The sequence below is a fragment of the Puntigrus tetrazona genome, chromosome 17 (assembly GCF_018831695.1).
Source record: "Puntigrus tetrazona isolate hp1 chromosome 17, ASM1883169v1, whole genome shotgun sequence".
Lineage (NCBI taxonomy): Eukaryota > Metazoa > Chordata > Actinopteri > Cypriniformes > Cyprinidae > Puntigrus > Puntigrus tetrazona.
Genome location: NC_056715.1, coordinates 4,180,181 through 4,199,907, shown reverse-complemented (window position 1 = coordinate 4,199,907; position 19,727 = coordinate 4,180,181). Strand labels below are relative to the sequence as shown.

The 19,727-nt window shown below is 38.7% G+C and overlaps 3 protein-coding genes across 8 annotated transcripts in view; all 3 read left to right on the top strand.

Moving 5' to 3' along the window:
* The window catches only part of ppp1r13ba (protein phosphatase 1, regulatory subunit 13Ba), a 35,713-nt gene extending 31,377 nt beyond the window's left edge, over positions 1–4,336 (top strand). For all 5 annotated transcript variants that reach the window (XM_043263085.1, XM_043263084.1, XM_043263086.1 and 2 more), the window contains 8 exons: positions 581–690; positions 790–1,222; positions 1,316–2,067; positions 2,282–2,419; positions 2,512–2,645; positions 2,764–2,930; positions 3,025–3,224; positions 3,307–4,336. In XM_043263085.1, the coding sequence (XP_043119020.1) occupies positions 581–690; positions 790–1,222; positions 1,316–2,067; positions 2,282–2,419; positions 2,512–2,645; positions 2,764–2,930; positions 3,025–3,224; positions 3,307–3,348 (1,976 nt within the window). In that variant the 3' untranslated portion in view covers positions 3,349–4,336. The remainder of the gene's footprint in view (positions 1–580; positions 691–789; positions 1,223–1,315; positions 2,068–2,281; positions 2,420–2,511; positions 2,646–2,763; positions 2,931–3,024; positions 3,225–3,306) is intronic.
* A 358-nt stretch (positions 4,337–4,694) lies between these two features.
* sdsl (serine dehydratase-like) lies at positions 4,695–7,658 on the top strand. The gene is made up of 8 exons (XM_043263636.1): positions 4,695–4,821; positions 5,025–5,193; positions 5,457–5,499; positions 5,649–5,788; positions 5,908–5,996; positions 6,095–6,322; positions 6,404–6,528; positions 7,224–7,658. The coding sequence occupies exons 2-8, from the start codon at positions 5,041–5,043 to the stop codon at positions 7,412–7,414; spliced, it is 969 nt and encodes a 322-aa protein (XP_043119571.1). The 5' UTR covers positions 4,695–4,821; positions 5,025–5,040; the 3' UTR covers positions 7,415–7,658.
* Positions 7,659–12,366: 4,708 nt separating this feature from the next.
* The window catches only part of daam1a (dishevelled associated activator of morphogenesis 1a), a 41,307-nt gene continuing 33,946 nt past the window's right edge, over positions 12,367–19,727 (top strand). Inside the window, exon 1 of one of the 2 annotated variants that reach the window (XM_043263629.1) lies at positions 12,367–12,473. The gene's annotated coding sequence lies outside the window, so the exon portion shown is untranslated. The remainder of the gene's footprint in view (positions 12,474–19,727) is intronic. The other variant, XM_043263632.1, reaches the window with a different exon arrangement.

Below are 19,727 nucleotides of genomic sequence, written 5' to 3'. Positions count from 1 at the left end.
TAGCAATTATTAATTGTTAGCAATTATATAAAACTTATTTTTGTAAGTAGCCATGAAGATGTAAGGCTGGCCTTATGAATGCATTAAAAAGACTGTATTTATCCAGTTAGCATATTTAATTGCTAGAAGAAGTTGACCTATTTAGAGAGAAAAAAAACATATTTGATATAGTTCAATCCTTTGCTTCACTGCATTTTTCCTTTGTGGCACTTGGCAGTCGACTTGCCAGTGAGTTTGATGGCGGGCCTGTCAGACGAATGGGATAAACATGCGTCATCGCCCATGGCTTTGACAAGCAGAGCAGTGGACTTGGACACATAGGCTTAGTAATCCATTTAGCCCAAACAGAGCTGGATCTGTGCAAAGGACAGGACAAAAATATTCCCCAGTCAAACCCATGATTAGAAGTGTCCTGATGTCATAGGGGTCAGAGATGTGAGTGTAGTCCCATTTGAGACTCAGCTCCTGCTTTAATGACCCATTGAGCAGGTCAGTCTGTGCCATAATGAGGCTGACAGGAGAAAGAGCATATATGTCTCTGTCTCTTTCCATCTAACTCATACTTCTGCGCTTCCTACAGCTAATGATGCAATCTGGCCCTCCTTCAGCAATAATAGAGTTCCTCTAAAACCTCCAGACTGGAAGGACACAAGTCAAGATCATACCAGCAATATGGGTACCTCAGACAAGGTGAGATTAAACAGTCTCCTTAGTGCTTAAGCACAAGTGTTCTTGTGAAAAATATCTGAGTGTTGTTCATGCTTAACCAGTGGTTTTGTGTCTTTACAGGAAGCCCCTAAGCTGTTAGGGACAGTTACAGCATTGTCTAAGCAGCCTCCACCCATCTATGGAACCTATCCCAGTGCAGGCCATCACTCCACAGTCTGTGCCACCAGCTCTTTGCCTCGCTCTGCTCCTGGCACCTTAGGCTGGCAGAGAGCACCCCCTGCCTCTGGTTCATCTTCACAGCAGATCCAACAGCGGATAACAGTGCCTCCCAGTCCTACACCACACTCCGGTTCAGCCCTGTTCCCTCAGGGTGAGAGGACAGAGCCTCCTCTTGCTGTGGCTGTACGTCCCTTTATTCCGGACAGGGGGTCCCGGCCCCAGTCTCCAAGAAAGGGTCCTGCCACTATGAACTCCAGCTCAATCTACAATATGTACCTGCAGCAGCCTACAGCCAAAAACTACTCCAGCAGCAGCAGGACTGCAGTTAAAGCAGGTAAGAATCTGTTGCATTGGTTCAAGACAGAGGTATAGCTTTATAACATATTTTACCTTCTTTTAAATAAAATTTTTCTTCACTGGCCTCCAGTTTATGGAAAACCAGTCCTACCAGGCTCCACCTCTCCTTCTCCAGTTCCACACTATCAGCACTCCTCCACAGATGAGGTTGACAGAGAGGCGGCCCAAGAAAGCACTCCCTTACCTCCACCCAGTGTGGAGAACATCCCTCGCCCTCTCAGTCCTACTAAATTGACCCCTGTGGCCCACTCCCCTCTCCGTTATCAAAGTGACATTGACCTGGAGGTGTTGAGAAGGAAATTGGCCAATGCTCCCCGACCTTTAAAGAAGCGAAGCTCCATCACAGAACCAGAAGGACCCAGTGGACCTAACATCCAGAAGCTCTTATATCAGCGCTTCAACACCCTTGCAGGAGGCATTGAGAGTGGAGTCGGTGGTACACCCTTCTACCAGCCTGACAGTCCTCTAAACTACATGGCCACAACCCTGGGCAATGTGGACACTGCCAATGGGAACCTGATGGAATCAAGCATCTTAGCTGAATCTTCAGCAGAGCCAGAAATCCCAGTCCCTCCTCCCACCTCTTCCGTGTCATCAACAGCTGATGATAATGAAAACCAGCTGACACATCTATCTAGTGACTCAGGGGGTGCCCAGTCTGCTGATGCCTCAGACCATTCTCTTAAGGACACCAATGAGGACAATCATAACAATAACCACACAAATGTTACAGACACACAAGCTAGCCCAGTACCAGAACCTCATTTCCCTGCAGAGCAGGACACCACAGCACACCCAGGCACTCCTCCTGGTGCATCTACGGTGAGCATATAGTATCTAGATGTAATCTCTTATTTAGAAAAAAATATTTACAAGCCAAATTCATAAATTACAGCCTTGCAGAAATCCTTAACCCTTCCCTTGTACTCTATTCTGCTCATCTCTGCATGGGAATGTGTTTATTGTTTGACTTTTTTGCTCAAAAGACATGTTATTCTTCAAAACATAAAGGCTAATAGAATTTTTCACATTGCAGCTCAAACGCACCAACTTGAAGAAGCCCGGCTCTGAGAGGACAGGTCATGGCTTGAGGGTCAAGTTCAATCCGCTTGCACTGCTATTGGATGCATCTTTGGAGGGCGAATTTGATTTGGTCCAAAGGATTATTTATGAGGTACAATTCAGTTGCCATACCCCACTTATACTTGTATTCTTGAACTGGACTCAGTAGGAGTTTTTCTCCTCACCGTGTGCCTCCATCCTCAGGTGGACAATCCTAGTACTCCAAATGATGAAGGTATCACGCCTCTCCATAATGCAGTATGTGCAGGTCACCACCATATTGTGAAATTCCTGCTGGACTTTGGGGTCAATGTCAACGCAGCAGATAGTGATGGATGGTGAGGACTATCACTTTTGTTTGATTTTTTTTTTTCTTGAATTTTTGTCTGCATTAGTGAATAACACCAATTCTTACTGATCAAGTGATGTTTGCAACTCTCTCTCAATTGTGATCAGGACACCCCTGCACTGTGCAGCGTCATGCAACAATGTTCATCTTTGCAAGTTGCTGGTGGAGTCTGGAGCTGCTATTTTTGCCACCACTATCAGTGACGTGGAGACTGCAGCAGACAAGTGCGAAGAGATGGAGGAGGGTTATGTCCAGTGCTCTCAGTTTCTTTATGGTAATGTCAATAGCAATCACTGGTGTTGTTATTTTTATTGTTAAGGGTGTGTTTCTCAAATAATGAAGCCTACTATTCTTTGTCTCCTTTCCAGGTGTGCAGGAGAAACTGGGGGTAATGAATAAAGGGACGGTATATGCACTGTGGAACTATGAAGCTCAGAGTGCAGATGAGCTGTCCTTCCATGAGGCTGATGCTCTCACCATCATGAGCCGTAGAGATGACAGTGAGACAGAGTGGTGGTGGGCCAGACTCAATGACAAGGAAGGCTACGTACCACGCAACTTGTTAGGGGTAGGATATTTGTATAAGCACTGTATCGGTACTGTTGTGCATTAAATTATTTTGTTAAGTCTATAATCTGTTGTCATTGTAGCTGTACCCAAGGATCAAACCCAGGCAACGTTCCCTGGCATAGGTGGCCAAAAGAGACAGCGCAAGCTCCTATAACAGCACTTGGCATGAAGCTGCGGGATGGCGCTCTGCCCTGTCTTTGCCGTCACCACAACACAGAGCCCACAAGGGGTGGCAAGATGATGAAGCACGTCTGGTGTCGGACAAGATGGATTTACTCAACAGTGGGGAATTCAGTGGTCTACTGTTTGCATCCCAGATTTTATTCATCACTATGATGTGTTGTTTTTGCAGTGTCCCTCTTACCCATATCTCTGTCGAGGAACATGTTAGCTTTTCTGTCCTCATCCACATTGCAAACCTCCTGAGTATATGTGCGTGTGTGAGTGTTTCAGTGTGGGATGTGACTGTCAGAATGGGACGTGGATGTGATGATAAGAGCTGGTGACAGAGAATGCAGTCTTGGATTCCAGTGTTTCGTGCTCTGTGCTTTTTATCAGGCAAAAAGGAAACCGAAGGGGCTGATGTTTCATTTCCCACGGTTAGGAAGTTGCTGATTCAGGCAAAAGGAAGGAAGGTGCTGGAAAGTGTTTAGAAGAGGCCTTGAGGCTGGTCAAGCTACTGATGGATAATAAGGAAGTGGCCTGGTCTGGAAACATGTATGTGTTTATGTGTGGAGGATTATGTGGCTTGAGGAGGTGAAATTATGTAGTCGTCTATGAGGAACTGAGTTTTAAATTATGTGGAAAACTGACGTCATAAAAACTAATGCAGTGGCTGTTTTCTATCAAACCGGGGATATTGACAACATATCACAAACCTATATTCCTATGCTCAATTTAAGTCAGGCTTTATTTTTTTTATGCTACATGATATTTTCCCTCTTTAAGGGATGTTTATTTAAATGCAATAAAATAAATTCTTTAAACAGCTTGATATAGGCTTTTATGGCTGTCAAAACTGGCAGGATCTGCCTAGTGTTTGTGCTGCCATACAAAAGCCAATTATGTCATGTATATGTGCACAATAAAATTTCCACATTGGGACAGTCACGTGTTGTATTGGCTGGATTTGTGTTCTGTACAGGAATATGAGGTGTACTGAACATATTAAATATTAATATTGACAAATATCAATAAATACAATACTGATGCCTTGTGAAATACATGCTTGAAAATACATGCTTATAACTTTTAAAGTAAAAATAATATATATATATATATATATATATATATATATATATATATATATATATATATATATATATATATATATATATATATATATATATATATAAAAACTTACCAAGTAATTTAGTTTTAGTCTTATAAGTTTCTCAATTTCAGGCTATCATTGGGCACTTTGTTTCATGAATGAGTAACTTGTCCTAGTTTACCTACATTACATAATTTTGCAAGCTGTTATGTATTATCTAACGGTCTTAGACATTCGTTCATTAGTGCTTGGCTACTTTATTGTCATTAAATGAACTTTGAACTTCCAGGCTCGTTTAGAGAGTCATAGCGCAACGGAATAGGTGAGTAGACTATGAAAGCTCTTCGTCTGCATTTTTTATGTTTTAACAGAATATGATTGCCTGAGACAAAATAAAACCTGAGATAAACCACTTTAAAACGCGGAAGACCCATCAGAAACTTTTAATTTTTACGCTCTCGGTGCATTACCCACCGTCGACGGATACTGTTGTCCACATTTCCTTGCCAACTGTATGCGTTGCAGAAAATTTTGAGGAAAAATGTTCACGCAAAATGGATTTCATATCGTCTCCCCACTTATCGAGAGTACGAGCATGTCTAAGCGGATCGGGACCACCGTGTATCTGAAGATGGAGAGCTCGCAACCCACCGGTTCCTTCAAAATCCGAGGAATAGGATACATGTGTGAAAATGTGAGGACAAATATGGCTGCATTTCTTAAAATGAATCAAGATCCATATTTATCTTTGACTAAACATGGTTCCTTAATATTGTAACGCGTTAATTTGCATTTCAAAATTACCATGGCGTGTACTGTATCAATGATTAAATCGATTTTGAACGAAAACAAACGTTTACGTACACTGTATTGTGCGTTCGCCCTGCCATCTAGCGCTCATTAAAGGAACGATTGCATATTACGCTTCACACTGAAATGTATTTTATTCCTTATAAGGTTGCAAGTTCAAACAAATCAAAAGGTGTCGTTTGCTCTTCAGGTGAGTAAAACGGTACATTTATTGTATTTTTATTTGTGTAAGGATATTACAGACTCCGGAGACCTTTAGACAAAACTAAATTAAAAACTAATTGTATTTATCAGCATTGGATTGGATTTTTTCTCAATGTATTTTGTATATGTGTATAGGTGGTAATGCTGGTATGGCCACAGCATATGCATCAAGAAAGCTCAACCTCCCAGCCACCATTGTTTTGCCCTCAGCAACTCCTCAACTGGTAGCTCAGAAACTTAAGGACCAGGGTGCTACGGTCAAAGTTGCTGGCAAGGCAAGAGCAAAGTACCACCACAGTTATCCTAAAAGCCTTTATTCTAGATATGACATGGTGAAGTTATCTTTTCCTGGGTCTATATCATATGCATGACAGATCTTTATCTGATATTGTAGGTATGGGATGATGCAAATGCTGAGGCCCTACGTTTGGCTGAAAGCGAAGGTCTTACTGTAATACACCCGTTCAACCATCCCCTAGTCTGGTGAGTTTGTAGATATAGCACCTTATATCTCTACCACCTCAAGTTTTTTTTGATGGTTTTGGGCTTCACGAGAATGAAAAGCTCTTCAATTCTTTTAGGAAGGGTCATTCCAGTATTGTGCATGAACTCAAGGCCTCATTGCCATCCAAACCTGGAGCTATAGTGGTGTCTGTAGGAGGTGGAGGTCTGTTTTGTGGGATAATAGAAGGTATGGATGACGTGGGCTGGGGAGATGTGCCTGTCCTGTGTATGGAGACCGTAGGTGCTGACTGTCTAAATGTTGCTTGGAAAGCCGGAGATCTAGTTACACTGCCTGACATCACAAGGTATGAATTAGGAAATCATCTTGAATCCATCAACGTTTGGCACTAAATGTTTGAATGCTTCTGCATATCTCTGCTCACTAGTGAAGCGACATGTTTGGGAGCGAAAACGGCATGCCAGCAAGCATTTGAGTACAGCAAACGTCCCAGTGTCATTTCCGAGGTGGTGACAGATCTACAGGCCCTGGAGGCAATGGAAATGTTCCTGGGTAAGTTCATCAGTAAAGGAACACTCCTTTTTTTGGAAATAGGCTTATTCATCAAATCCCCCAGAGTTAATAAGTTGAGTCTTACCCATTCAGCCGATATCTGATAGTACTTTTAGCGAAGCTTAGCATAGATCATTGAATCTGATTGGACCAGTAGCACCGCATTAAAAATGACCTTTAAAACTTGACTCTTCTGTAGTTATATTTTGTACTAAGGCTGGTGGAAAATAAAAAGTTGCGATTTTCTAGGCTGATATGACTAGGAACTGTACTCCCACTCCAGCATAATAATCAAGGAAGTTTGCTGCCATAACATGGCCGAGATATCACTGCCCCCGCTGTGGCCATGATACGGAAGCAAAGTTCCTTGATTATTACACCGGAATGAGAGTATAGTTCCTAATCATATCAGCCTCAATCAATCAAATCGAAAAATAAAAAAATATAAAAACTCTTTGGTCATTTTTTTAACGCAACGCTACTGGTCTAATTGGATTCAATGGTGTATGCTAAGCTAAAAGAGCTTTTGCTAGACCAGGAGATCTGCTGAATGGATTCAAATGGATTCAAGAAAGCTCTGGGGGAGATGGAGAATTAGCCTATGTCCAAAAAAAGTATTGTCCCTTTAAAGCCATCAAACTGCTCAATAACGACAAAGACCTGCTTTGCAGTTGATCTGTGTGTACTGTATTCAGATGAGGAGCGTGTGTTGGTGGAGTTGGCCTGCGGAGCGTCATTGGCTGCAGTGTACAGCGGTGTCATCCAGAGGCTACAGGAAGAGGGACGCCTTCCTAAACCGCTCGACTCGCTGGTAATGATAGTGTGTGGGGGTGGCAGCGTGAACCTGGCTCAGCTGCAGCATCTACAGGCAGTCATACGGAAATGACCACATCTGTAGATTCTCACTTCTGAGATAAATGGTCAAAGCATCTGCTTTGAGTTGCGCTGACATGTTGTGTTACGTAAATCAAAAGATAGTATGGATAATTTACTGTATTTCGAACAGCTGAGAGGAAACAGTCTATCATATAGTCTGTTTTGAGCAAACATGCAGAACTAGATAAAATCTTAACATTTTCTGTAACACCTTGTTTTAGTAAAATGGTGAAATAAATTCCTTTATCTCCTCAGTATCTTGTCACTTACCACCTGTAACCAGCAAGTGGTGCTAATGTCTGTTGTTTTGATATTTGTGTCCCAGCTTTCACACTACAGTAAGTAAACATTAAAATATGACCAATGTTTTTTTTTATGACACTTGTAACATTAATATGTAATTTGTAACAGTATGGAAAAATTAACTGTAATCAGGTCATTATAATAAGGTCTTCAATCAACTGTTTATATCTCTGCATGATAATTACATGGCTACATAAAAAAATATTAATTTAAAATGTATTTATTTATTATCCAAGACGGAGGCATTAAATTATTACCTTTGTGTAGAATGTATAGTGACAAGCAGAAAATACATTCTCATGTTCGCTTGAACACTTTGCGCACATGCAAAGTCTTCAGATTAATGAAACATATTTTTCTGGTGATTGCAACTTCATATCATAATTCTTTGATTATGAATAAAAAGGGGAATTGAGAGACACAAACTCCCAAAAACATATATATATATATATATATATATATATATATATATATATATAAACAAAATATATTGATCTTTTTAATTTATTGGTGCAAACCATAATTCTCAGAAAATTGTGAGCTGTGTCTCAGTTCTGAGAAAAAAACAACTGCAAGAAGTAAGCTCGCAATTCTGAGAAAAAAGTTGAATTGCAGTTGAGTCAGAATTGCAACAAAAGGTCACATAGGGGCAAAAAGGCACAATTATTTTTTTTTTTCGTGGCAGAAATAAGCTTGTATATCAGATTTTGGAACTGATGGAAAATTGCACATGCAACGGTAGAATGCAAACCGCCGGCTGTACCTCAGGAGCCGCTTTGTTTCCTAAGGCTGCTGTAAATGGACTTCAAGATCCATGTTAACAGCGATGAAATTACCGAGTGCTTTGTCATGCGATTGGAAAAAGTCAGGTAATTGTGTTAGAACAAAGACTGTGATTGTAGTAGCTGCGTTAAATACTTTATGGTGCGCTGGGAATGCCGGGCAGCATTCGAGATACTTTACTGTGGTTAAGATATTGTTCTGTTTCTGACATGAGCAACGTTCTTTTTGCATTGATTGATGATTGTTTGAAACGACTGCTATATGAGAATGTTTATCTAGTTATACATTATCGAATAGCTCGAATAAAACAACATTTTAGGGAACCCGGCTCTTTGTGGGTATAAGTTTCTGCATAGATGAAACAGACGTAAACGGCTTTGCGATGAGAGCGCGTTTAAGCTTCTCAGAGTTCTCAGTCTTAAGGGTTAAATGCAGATCAAAGCTATGAGATTGATTCTGAGTCCCACAGTGGGCCCATAATCTACTCTACTTCTGGTCCTTTTCATCTGTACTCTGAAGGTTGATTTCGGGTTGAAACAAACACGACAGCAAGAGTAGCTTGTTGTTAAATACACAAGGCAATGATATACTGCAGAGGAAGTTCATGCTTGAAGTTGATGCCTTTTTGTGATGAATTTAGTTAATTTAGTTAAATGAATGAATGCCGTTCTAATTCCATATGATTTTATTTATTTTGGGGACCCCAAAGCAGAAAATCCTGGCTGCTCTTTTTCGTTCAGTGAAAGATGAGACTGTCATAAACCCATGTTTGATGTCAGATGCCAGTTGTCCTTGTGTTAAAAGCAAACTTAGTATAACCTGCTTTGATCTACTTTATCTCAGTGTGAACAGGCATTTGGTTTATTGAGCAAGTAACGTTTGCATTTTTTGTCTGTTATTACAATAATGGCATATATAGTGCAAAAAATTATTTTAGATTTTTTTATTGAATAGTAAAGGGCAACGTGGCTTTGAAACATCCCAAGAGTGAGTAAATACAGTAAAGCCAAAAATATCTATTGCTCTTAACTATTTAACATCTTGAAAAAATCAATTCATTTATACTACATACAAAAGATTTTTGAAAGAATTTAATACCATTTTATTCAGCATGGACATATAACATTGATGAAGACATTTATAATAGATTTTTTGTATGCATAATATATGTGTAATATATAAATACAAATAAAATATATTTTAGAAAAATATTATATTTTTATATATATTTTTATTCAATATATACATGCAAATATTTTCTAATTATATACTATGTGTTTGCGTATATATAAAACATTATTTTTAATAACCTTATTTAAAACACATCACAACAGAAAAATATTTAACAGTATGTTTTACCCTATTTTTTGTCAAATAAATGCAACCTTTGTGACCATAAGAGATTTCTTTTAAAAAATACACTTATTCAAAATACCTCAATAATGTGTTGTAATTTACAGGGATTTCCTAACAAATTAAGCTTAGAATCAGTAATTACAGTGTTAGTTTAAGGGTCAAACAGGTGTTATATAGATAAGTCATGTAATCCAGACAGAATTTGGATTGAATCCTTCTGGCTTAAGCAGTTTGAAAGAGCAGTTTGTTTTTGAGCTGCTTATAGAGAGCTCAGACTCGTTCCCATTAGTTTCTGTGCAAGTAACGATACGCAGACCTGGGCTGCTTAAATATTTACACACCTCTAATGCTCTCGGCCCAGTCCTTAGAAGTGCTGCCCTCTCTATACATTAAACAGACTGTCCTTCCAACCATGACGGCTCTAGTCTGGCGTACTGACTCTGAGCTGAAGTGAAAGAAACAGCTTTGGCTTCTGAAAAGACATTCACTGACTGCCAAGACAATGAGGCACGATGAAAGCCAAGTTACGTGTCCTTAGTGAGTTTTTAGGACTAAAGATCTGTTGCCAAAACAGCTGAAGGAGAGATAGCGATTATGTACAGTTGTAGCAGGGAGTGGAGACAGAAACTGTACGACACATTCGTTTAAATAAAAATAGAAATAAAAGCAGATGCAAAAAGCTCTCCAAGAGAAGTGAGAACAGAGATTGTTGTCTTTTTCTGGTTGTCATAGTCAAAACATCATGATGACAATCTCATTGTCTTCTGGCTTCCGCTTGCATTACCACAGCATCATAATTAAAGGAACAGTTTACCAAAAAAAAAATCATTTACTCACCCTTTAGCAGTTCCAAACCTGTACGAATTTCTTTGTTCTGCTGAACACAAAGCAAGATGTTTTGAAGAAAGTTTGCAGCCGGGCTGTTTTGGGTCACCGTTGATTTCCATAGCGGGAAAAAAAAAATACCATGGAAGTCAATGGTAACATGAAACGGCTTGTTCAAAACTGCTCCTTTAATGAATCCATCTTTTTTAATATCTTGCCAAGCTTCCAGTCTTTTAACATTGGTTATGACGATCACTTCAGACATTGCAGCGCTCATGATAACTTTTGTTAATAACAAAAGTGATATCTATTTTACAGTTAATTACTCGTTAACAGTGACGCTATCTGCCTTTTTCCTGAACCCTGAAGTAAAGCTATGGGTGAGGCTTCATTAGATGATTTAGGGAAATAAGGAGGAAAATAACAACGTGCGGTACAAACCAGTGTGTTCATAATTAATATAATACTTTAAAATGACATGATAGGACACAACAATTTTCAGTAACAAGCAACAAAACTGTTCTGTAAAGCTAAAAATAGCTGGACGCGGATGAGACCGGAAGCTTTTCCCATAGAATTTACAAATGGCTGCGCCCATTTTTAAGTCAAGGTAAAAGTGGATAGCGACCACAAAAATGCGACTTTAAAGGCAAAATTCTACAGGTGGCTGCACACTTGTTTATCTGACACATATAGACTTTGGACATAAAATAATAATAATATTAACAATAATAATATAGCATTGACTCTCTTGTTTAGAGAGGAATTCTGGTGAGTCCTAATTTTTTTTACTAACATTGATTCCTGGAAACAAATTAGAACAGGCAGTATTTCTGCTATTGTACTGTAGTTTTTGGGAATTAAATCATGGGTTAGTGTGGCCCCATGGCCCAATCTCCATCACCAGCTGCTGCCATGTCTGTAATTCCACCAGACAACCCACCATGTACAATCATTCCCATAATCCTCCGTAAGTCTGTCTGTGGCCTGCTTTTGCCTAAATAAATCCTATGGATCTCTTCCCTCAATTGCTTTTAAGTGCAATTGAGTGCTGCATTGAGCCTCATGTGATGTATACAAAGAATTTAGGGAAAGTCTGTTAATGGGGCGTCAGTGTTCAATTGTTCCAAAAAATAAAATAAAACAAATATTCTTCATTTGTGTTGTTTTATGTGTTGCACTGTGCTTCTGATCGTTGCATTGGAAATTACATAATAATATTTTTGTTTTCTTTGTATGATTTTTTCAAGAATGTATATGTTCTAATTAAAAACTGTGACAAATAAACAAAGATAAAGAAATAAAGACACTTTGATGGAAAACATTGTGTATGCAAATTGGTCTAAAAGAAAAAAGAGAATGGAGTGATGTATTTATCCAGCCCTATATGCAAATTAATCTGAAATGTAAGATGTACTTGCTAATTAGTGTTAATTATGTTAACGGTCACATAATTGTGTTTTGCTTTGAACTAATTTCGTGTTTATCTACTCAAACCAACCACTGAAAGGACTTCCAGGTGTTCATATTAAAACAGAAACGATTATTAAACGAATTCAACGTTAAATGTATTAAAATATTTTCTTTTTTTATTCCGGTTTGAACGGTTCGCGCGTCCTCTTCTTCAGACTGCATTACCCATATAGACATGCGTCCGAACGTTTGCGCATGCGCACTGACGTCAAACCCCACGCTAAAAGGGATGACGTCACCCGCCTGTCGGATCGTGCTGTATTGTTGCACAGGGGAATGAGAGCGCACGAGCCCACAGCGTTCGCGGGGAGGATGGGACTGTTTACAAGGTAACTTCTCAATCTCAGACCTCAACCTGACAGCGACGTGACACGTCAAGAAAAGCCAATAGTGTAAATACCGCCGACTTTGCGCTTCTTTTGAAGTGATTTGGCTTTAAAGGGTGGGACGTAGAGATGCATGCAAAATCGGCGCTTCAATGGGCGAGTGATTCTCGTCTAATTTATAAAACAAATGAAACGCGTTTGTTTTCGTTTTCGACGCGTTTGTTTGTATTGAAACCCTGTCTGTTTGTGATTTATTTCGTCACTTTGATCTAGTTAAGTTCAGAAACTGCTCTCCGTGGTGTTTGTCTTTTAGTCTAGTTACCAGCTCATGACAGTTTGATACAATGTTGCCATTTAAAACTCATTTACACGCTAGATTTACTTCGGTTTAATTCAGACAGTAGTTGTCACTGTTTTACCAGATGTTTTGCTACAGTTCACGAAGGACAAAGGGAAGTTAATAAGTAACCGAATGAAGATTTGCTTTTCGTGCACGGCAGGAGAAATGGTTAATGAAAAAAAAAAACGGTTTCTTTTAATGCGAGTCGTGTTTTGATAATGACTTAAAACGTCACTTAAAACACCAGGAGCGAGATGGTGTTTATTTACAACAGAAGTATGCACTAAGTGTAGTGCAACTTGTGGCCTTGATAGAGTATGGATTGGTTTTTGGCTCGTTTATTGTAGTTTTTTTTTTCCTCCTGGGTTGATGCTGTGGTTGTTGAGGACAAAACGGAGGCCATGGTATTCTTTGGAATGTGATCTGATCCGTGAAGATCCTATGCGCGTTTTATGGCTACATGGATTGAGGTCATGTTTGTTTTCCAAAAAAAAAAAAAAAAAAAAAAAAAAAAAGTTTAGTAGATGCATACATCTAAACTTCTTTCTTTTTCTTCTTTTTTGTTGGAAAATGGATGAAAAAATATTCCAGGTTTCTGTCCAGCGAAAGAAGTAGTAGAATGAAACAACTGAAAATGTTTACATTCAAGATTGTTTCTTTGTCAGAAAGGATTTGGTGAAAATATGCATTACATCATTCACTCACAAGTAGATCCCCTCCATTTATGTACTCCAGTCCATAAATTATGATGCTGTGAAGCGGTAAGCTATGTTTGAAAGAAACATATCTGTCATTTTTAGCTTTAAAATGTTGCTTCAAGTTAAAATATTTTCATTCCGACGGCACCCATTCGCTGCAATGTACCCGTTTGTGAGGTAATGCCAAATTTGTTCCAATAAAGATACAAACTTATCTGCATCTTGGATGACCTGAGGGTGAGCGAACCTTTAGCAAAATTTAATTTCTGGGCTAACTATTCCTTAAAATATTCTCCCTGGTTCTAACTTTGTTCCTTCCTTCGAAGAGGAAATATGTCAATTTGGCAAGAAAGACTGCTTGTCAAGCAATTTCACGGGGTCTTTTACATGCCGCAGCTTCACCACAAAGATCACAGACTGATAGTGAGGCTGTGTGGGGTCTGTTTCCTGATGGATTGGATGATTAAAATAATCCTCCTGGGATTTGTGCGATAATATTTTCTCCTTTGTCATTAATTTGACTCAAAATAGAACGGTTATACCTTTTGGTGGAGTCTGCACGCAATCGACCTCAACATTTGAAATTATCGCGATAACAAGCAGTTATGGCATTCTTCTATGATCTAGCTCGCATGCATAGACTTGCAGCGACAGTGTAAGTATTAAAGCAAAGACCGATCTGGCAGAAATCGCTGCTCGCTCATGAATGTAATGCAGGTTTGTTCGCATCGAAAATCATTGCCACATTCCTTTATATCCGCGGCTGCTCATCCCGGGCTGTTTGACCTTATTAATTTGTTGCGCCGTGCAGCGTTCAGCGTCTCTCGTTTAGTCACACCTCTGGTGCTTAACATGCTGGGCGATAAGCCAAATCCCTCCAGCATGGCCCAGAATTGCATGCCTGCAGTCCCAGCCCTTGCTCTTTTTTTTTTTTTTTTTTTTTTTTGGGAGAGGGTTGATAGTTTATGCGAGGGGTGTGTGTGTAGTGCACAGCAACGAGAGTTTGTTTTGCCTAATTGGGGAGGCTGGTAGAGATGCTGACATTAGACGTGTGGGAGATGTCTTTAATTACCGAGGTGGGGTCACATCGACACATCTGCAGTATCTCAGTGCTAGAGAATGCCAAAGTAGCGCCAAGACTTGATACCAGGACTTCTTTCGGAGCGCAACCGATACCAGACGCAAGACTCCACCCTCCCATGGGGCTCTGCCTCTGAGCTAATCTGGTTTAAGTGTTTTTTGTGTTTTTTTTTTTTTTTTAGGTTTTAAGTGGTGTTTATGTGTAGTTTCTGTGTCTCCCGAGCTCATAATGTATGATGAAGTATGTTGCAAATAGAAAGACACGTAATACGTCTGCTTTTGCAGGGTTTAGAGGCGTTTTAGTTTTGCTGTGTGTACTGAATTGAAAGTAAGAGAAGGACGAGTCGGTTTGGATATTCTGGTCTGATTATCACATGCTCACGTTGCTTTGATAAGATAGAGAATCTGTAATCTTGTTTCAAGTTTGAAGACAACACCCAAAACCCTCAAGCTCATGACAACCCCTCTGTTGTATCCATGGCAACAGAGATGTCTTTAAAGCACTGTGAAGCATGTCTCTAGTTTGTCTAAACGTGTTACACATTTTATTGATGTTTTTATCTATCAGTTTACCACATTTACACTAGGTAACTTTAAAAGATAGATCTGTTGTTGTTTTATTTTTAATGTTTGCATTGGGATATTTTCAATCAAGCAAGTCTCCCTAATTTCCCTCAAGTTTTAATGCAAAAGGTTATTCCAAATATTTCTTTCTCATTTCTATTATACAATTTAAAAACGTAAATTATTATAATATTATTTAACATAATAATATCCATGACCAGTAATCCATGATGACCAACATTATTTAAATGCCAATTTATACAATACAATAAAGTTATAATGTTTTTTTTTTTTTGTAAAATAATATAGTTAAGGGGCTAAGCATTATATTATATAATATATATTTTACAATATTATGTATTTGATTTGTTAAATCAAATGTAATATAATAATTGGTGAATCATAGAATTTATATCATTGATTATCATGAAAGATTCTATATTATTTTAATTAGTATTGCTGTTATTTAAATCTAAATCATAAATGAATAATTCATTGTCATGATTTTCTTTTATATTCTATATTAAAATTTATAAATTTTATTTGTAATGTTTGTATTTATTTACTCATTCAAAAATGGGCTTAATGTTTATAAAATAATACAATGAATGCAAGTCTAATATTTTGTTCTTTTGATTTAGTGGTTAAATATGACCCATATTTTCATTTCACTCATGTCAGTTTCATTATGAGCAAACTTTATATATTGTCATTGTAAAGACACCTTCTGTTTGTTTTCCTTTCGATCTGCTATATCAGTGTTGTCTTGATTGTCGTTTAGTGCTGGTGCCAGCCTCTTCTTTGTCAGGTGGTGTTTGACTTGTACTGTACTGTACTGCACAAGCCTGCAGAAGAAGTCGACTGTGTATGTGTGTATGTGTGTATGTGTGTATGTGTGTATGTATATGTGTGTGTGTGTGTGTGTGTGTGTGTGTGTGTCTGTGTGCCTCAGGGTTTGTGCGCCTCGGATAAAGGAGGTGTTCTGGGAGGCCTATCCCAGCTCTGTCCAGTGTAGTGGAACAAAAGCCCAGTGTAGCTGTTTAAATTTGCCATTCTCTCCTGGATAAAACTCAGACAATGCCCTGATCTCATGTTATTCATGTTACAATCTTGTTTGGCACCCCAGTGCTCCAACCAGCATTGGTAGGGGGCTCTCAGGATGGGCAGGGGACACACATACCATTGAACCAATCTGTTCTTTTAACAGGTTCCGGTAGTATCAAGCATTGCCACGGCCCGTGGCTTCCTGTTGCAATCTATAACTGACACAAGAGCTAACATTCCTTAATGGGGATATAAAAGTCTGCCTTTGACTTTGCAGTTTGACTGGTATTCACGAAGGTTCCTGGCTGTATAAGTATTCCCAGATACAGTATTTAGACTTTGAACTTGACAGAGAGTGGAATGGTTCCAGTTTAGATAAACAAAATCCAAAGCCATTTCCAAATTAGGCAAAAATGGCAAGGGCCAATTTAATATTTATACAGGACAGGTGTAGAACATATAAGTGTTCAGGGCATGTGGTATACATAGTCATTTTTATACAATGCAACCATGAAAGACATTCATTTTGCTTTTGTAAAAATAAGCATTCATTTAATACTGAATTATTATCCTAAGCCAGGAGTTGGACAAAAACCGTCAAAAACATTTTTATTTTTGATTGGTAAGACAGCTGAAACATTGTATCATACTTCTTTGGAAGCAACTAAAAGTAAGTGAAATTGTGACCATTATTATAAATAATAATAGATTTTTTTTTTTATCCTTTTTCTTTCTTTTTTTTTAACTTTTTTTGATGCGTTGTTAGGACCGCTGAGAGCTTATTCTATTTTATTTTTTAAATTAAATTGGTTAAATTATCATTTTTTTAAATCTTCATTTTACTTCTGCACTATTTTTCTCCAGTTAGAAAACCCCTGTCCTTTAGCCTCAGTGACACATGGGGAAGCGTGACGTAGTTACGGAATGGGTTTTAAGTAATGGATTCACCAGATGGAGAAGGTGGCGGCCAACAGCCATTGTCCTTTGAATCCACATCAGAGGCTCGAGTAGTTTACCGTAGCAGCAGAAACTGCAAAGCCTTGAACTCCACTTGCACCAGGAAGACACGCCGACAATTAATACACTTGGGGATAGAAACAAAGATGTTTTGGAGGTCATTGTATTCGAGAACTCGGGGAGCTAGGTAGATTTAGAGAAGGGAATGCCTGCGACCTGCCAGCGTTAACTAAACATTTCAGTGGGCCATGAAATGTGTGCAAATGTGGGTTTAGCTTAAGTGGAAATGCAAGTTCTCAACAAGACCGCTGAGGCTGAAAATGCAATCAAGTCTGAAGGTCTCTAATTGGCTCTGGGTTGGTGCCGGCACATGCGGTAGGGCGTTTCCAAACAGTAGCCAGTGGCAGGGGGAATTTTATTGCCCTTTTTGTTACCAGGGTGAACCAGTATGCTTCTTCGGGTTTGGCAATGACTAGAAGCCCTTCGGGGCGTGCATTAGAGCAATAATGGTGGGGAAAACTGACTACATTTCTCCTGCGGCGTGGAAGAAAGGCCACAGAGCTCTCAGCTTCTTCCCCTCGACTGCAGACAAAAGCAAGACTGTTTGTACCACCATTCTTGCCAGAACTGTTTTTGAAAAAAAAAACTAAACTATTTATTCACTTTCTGCCGTATTTAATGAGGCCGATAATAGTTGCGGTAGGGTTAGGGAATGCTGGGTCATGTCTCTAACTTAATTATTTCCATGTTAGCTACCACCAGCTGTCAGACTTGATGGTTAAATGGCGCTTGTCAACGCTGGCTGTCATATACAGCTATATGTTTAAATAAATCACAGGTTGTTTCTAAAGGGCGAGGTTCTGAGTTGTCGCACCTTGAATGTGACACACCTATACTGAAAAAAAATGTTTCCTTCATGAAGCAAAACATTGACTTTATTGTCCGTAAACCTTAAAAACCTGTTTAAAGAAGGTGGGATTTATTTGAATGTAAGGCTGCTTTGGGTTAGATTTGGATCATATCATATAACGGGCACTTTCACCGGTTTGGACTGGCTGCTGCATTTTCAAGATCTTTCCTGGCACGATTTTCTGTTAGAATTTGATTTTGTCTGTTTGGACAGTGACTTGTGCTTGTTTCTATTTTGAGGAAACAGGATATCCCTTCTTTTATGGCCACAAAAGAGGGTTTTTTGCTGTGTAATGAGTGGGTGTGTTGATATGACTCTTGTGTAAATGAGATGACTGATTTCTTCTGGAACTTTTGTAACCTTCATACTTTTCCAATTCTGATTTATTCAAGCTTTTATCCATTCCATCATTAGAGGTTTTTGGCCTAAGGGAACGTTGATGTTTCTTCACTTTGTTACAGTGTTTTGAAAGGAGCGAAAGGGGAGGTTGTTCTGGGATAATCTGGGGCAAGGTCGGTAGTGGGTGGTGGAATAACCCTCTGATGTTTGGTCATACACTTTCCCATAGGCCCAAAGGTTGTGATGCACATCCTGTCATCAGGCACACCCGTCTCTATACCTGACAGTCTAAGGGTGTGAGAAATCCCTCAGAGTGGAGACGGCTGTATGTTTTCTCTCTGAAAGTTTACTCAAGACACACCTTACGCTTGAAGAATCTGATCAAATGTGTTAGATTTTGCACTGCACTGTTTGATTAAAAGAAAGTGAAAACATTGAAATAATTTCCTCTTGTCAAGGTGCAGGAGTTCAGGTTTGTTGACGGATATTGTAAGACTGGTGTGCTATGCAGAAGGTCAACAAATAATTTTCTTAATTTTCTTTTTCAATCAGTAATAGCATTTAATGCTTTTTAAATATAAAATGTATATTAATAAATATAGCTAAGTGCTTGTATGGTAGACATGTCCTCTGGTCATTTTAAAATTTAATTTAAATTTAAATACTTTTTAATAAAAAAAAGCATATAATGTTTCATTTAAATGCAAAAAAATTGTTTTTAAACACTTTTTCTTTTTAACATTTTATAAAATAAAAAATGAATTATAAATTTCCACCACCTAATTTATTATTTACATTTTAAATGTCAATTTTTAGAATATTTTTATTTAAAATGTAACACTACAGTGTTATCAGTAATATTTCATTCTGAATTGTGATTTGATCTTTCTTACGTCTTTTTGCATACAGAAAACCATCTACTCTGCACAGGCATAAAAACCACATTATGTGTTGATGTACAGCTGATAGAAAGAGATGGGTCTCTCTGGCAGTTTTTGTTGCTTTGACAGCACTGCTGTTTCCTTCAGGAAATGCAGTTGTAGTCAGTAAATGGAGATGTTCCAATATAAAACCAAGATATTACAAAAAGATTGTTTTATTATTACCGTTGACAGATTTGGCATAGACTCTGACCTCAGATGGTAGCAGTTGTTGTGCTGATGCAGTGAAGTGAATGCATTTGTCTGCTCCACTGATGCAAAGAGCAAAGTTCATAATCAATAATGGCTGTCGACAGACATACATCACAATTAGCAGTGCCCACACTTCCTGATGACGACCCTAACCTGACCTTGGTGACCTGTGCTCAGAGGAAAGAGCCAGAT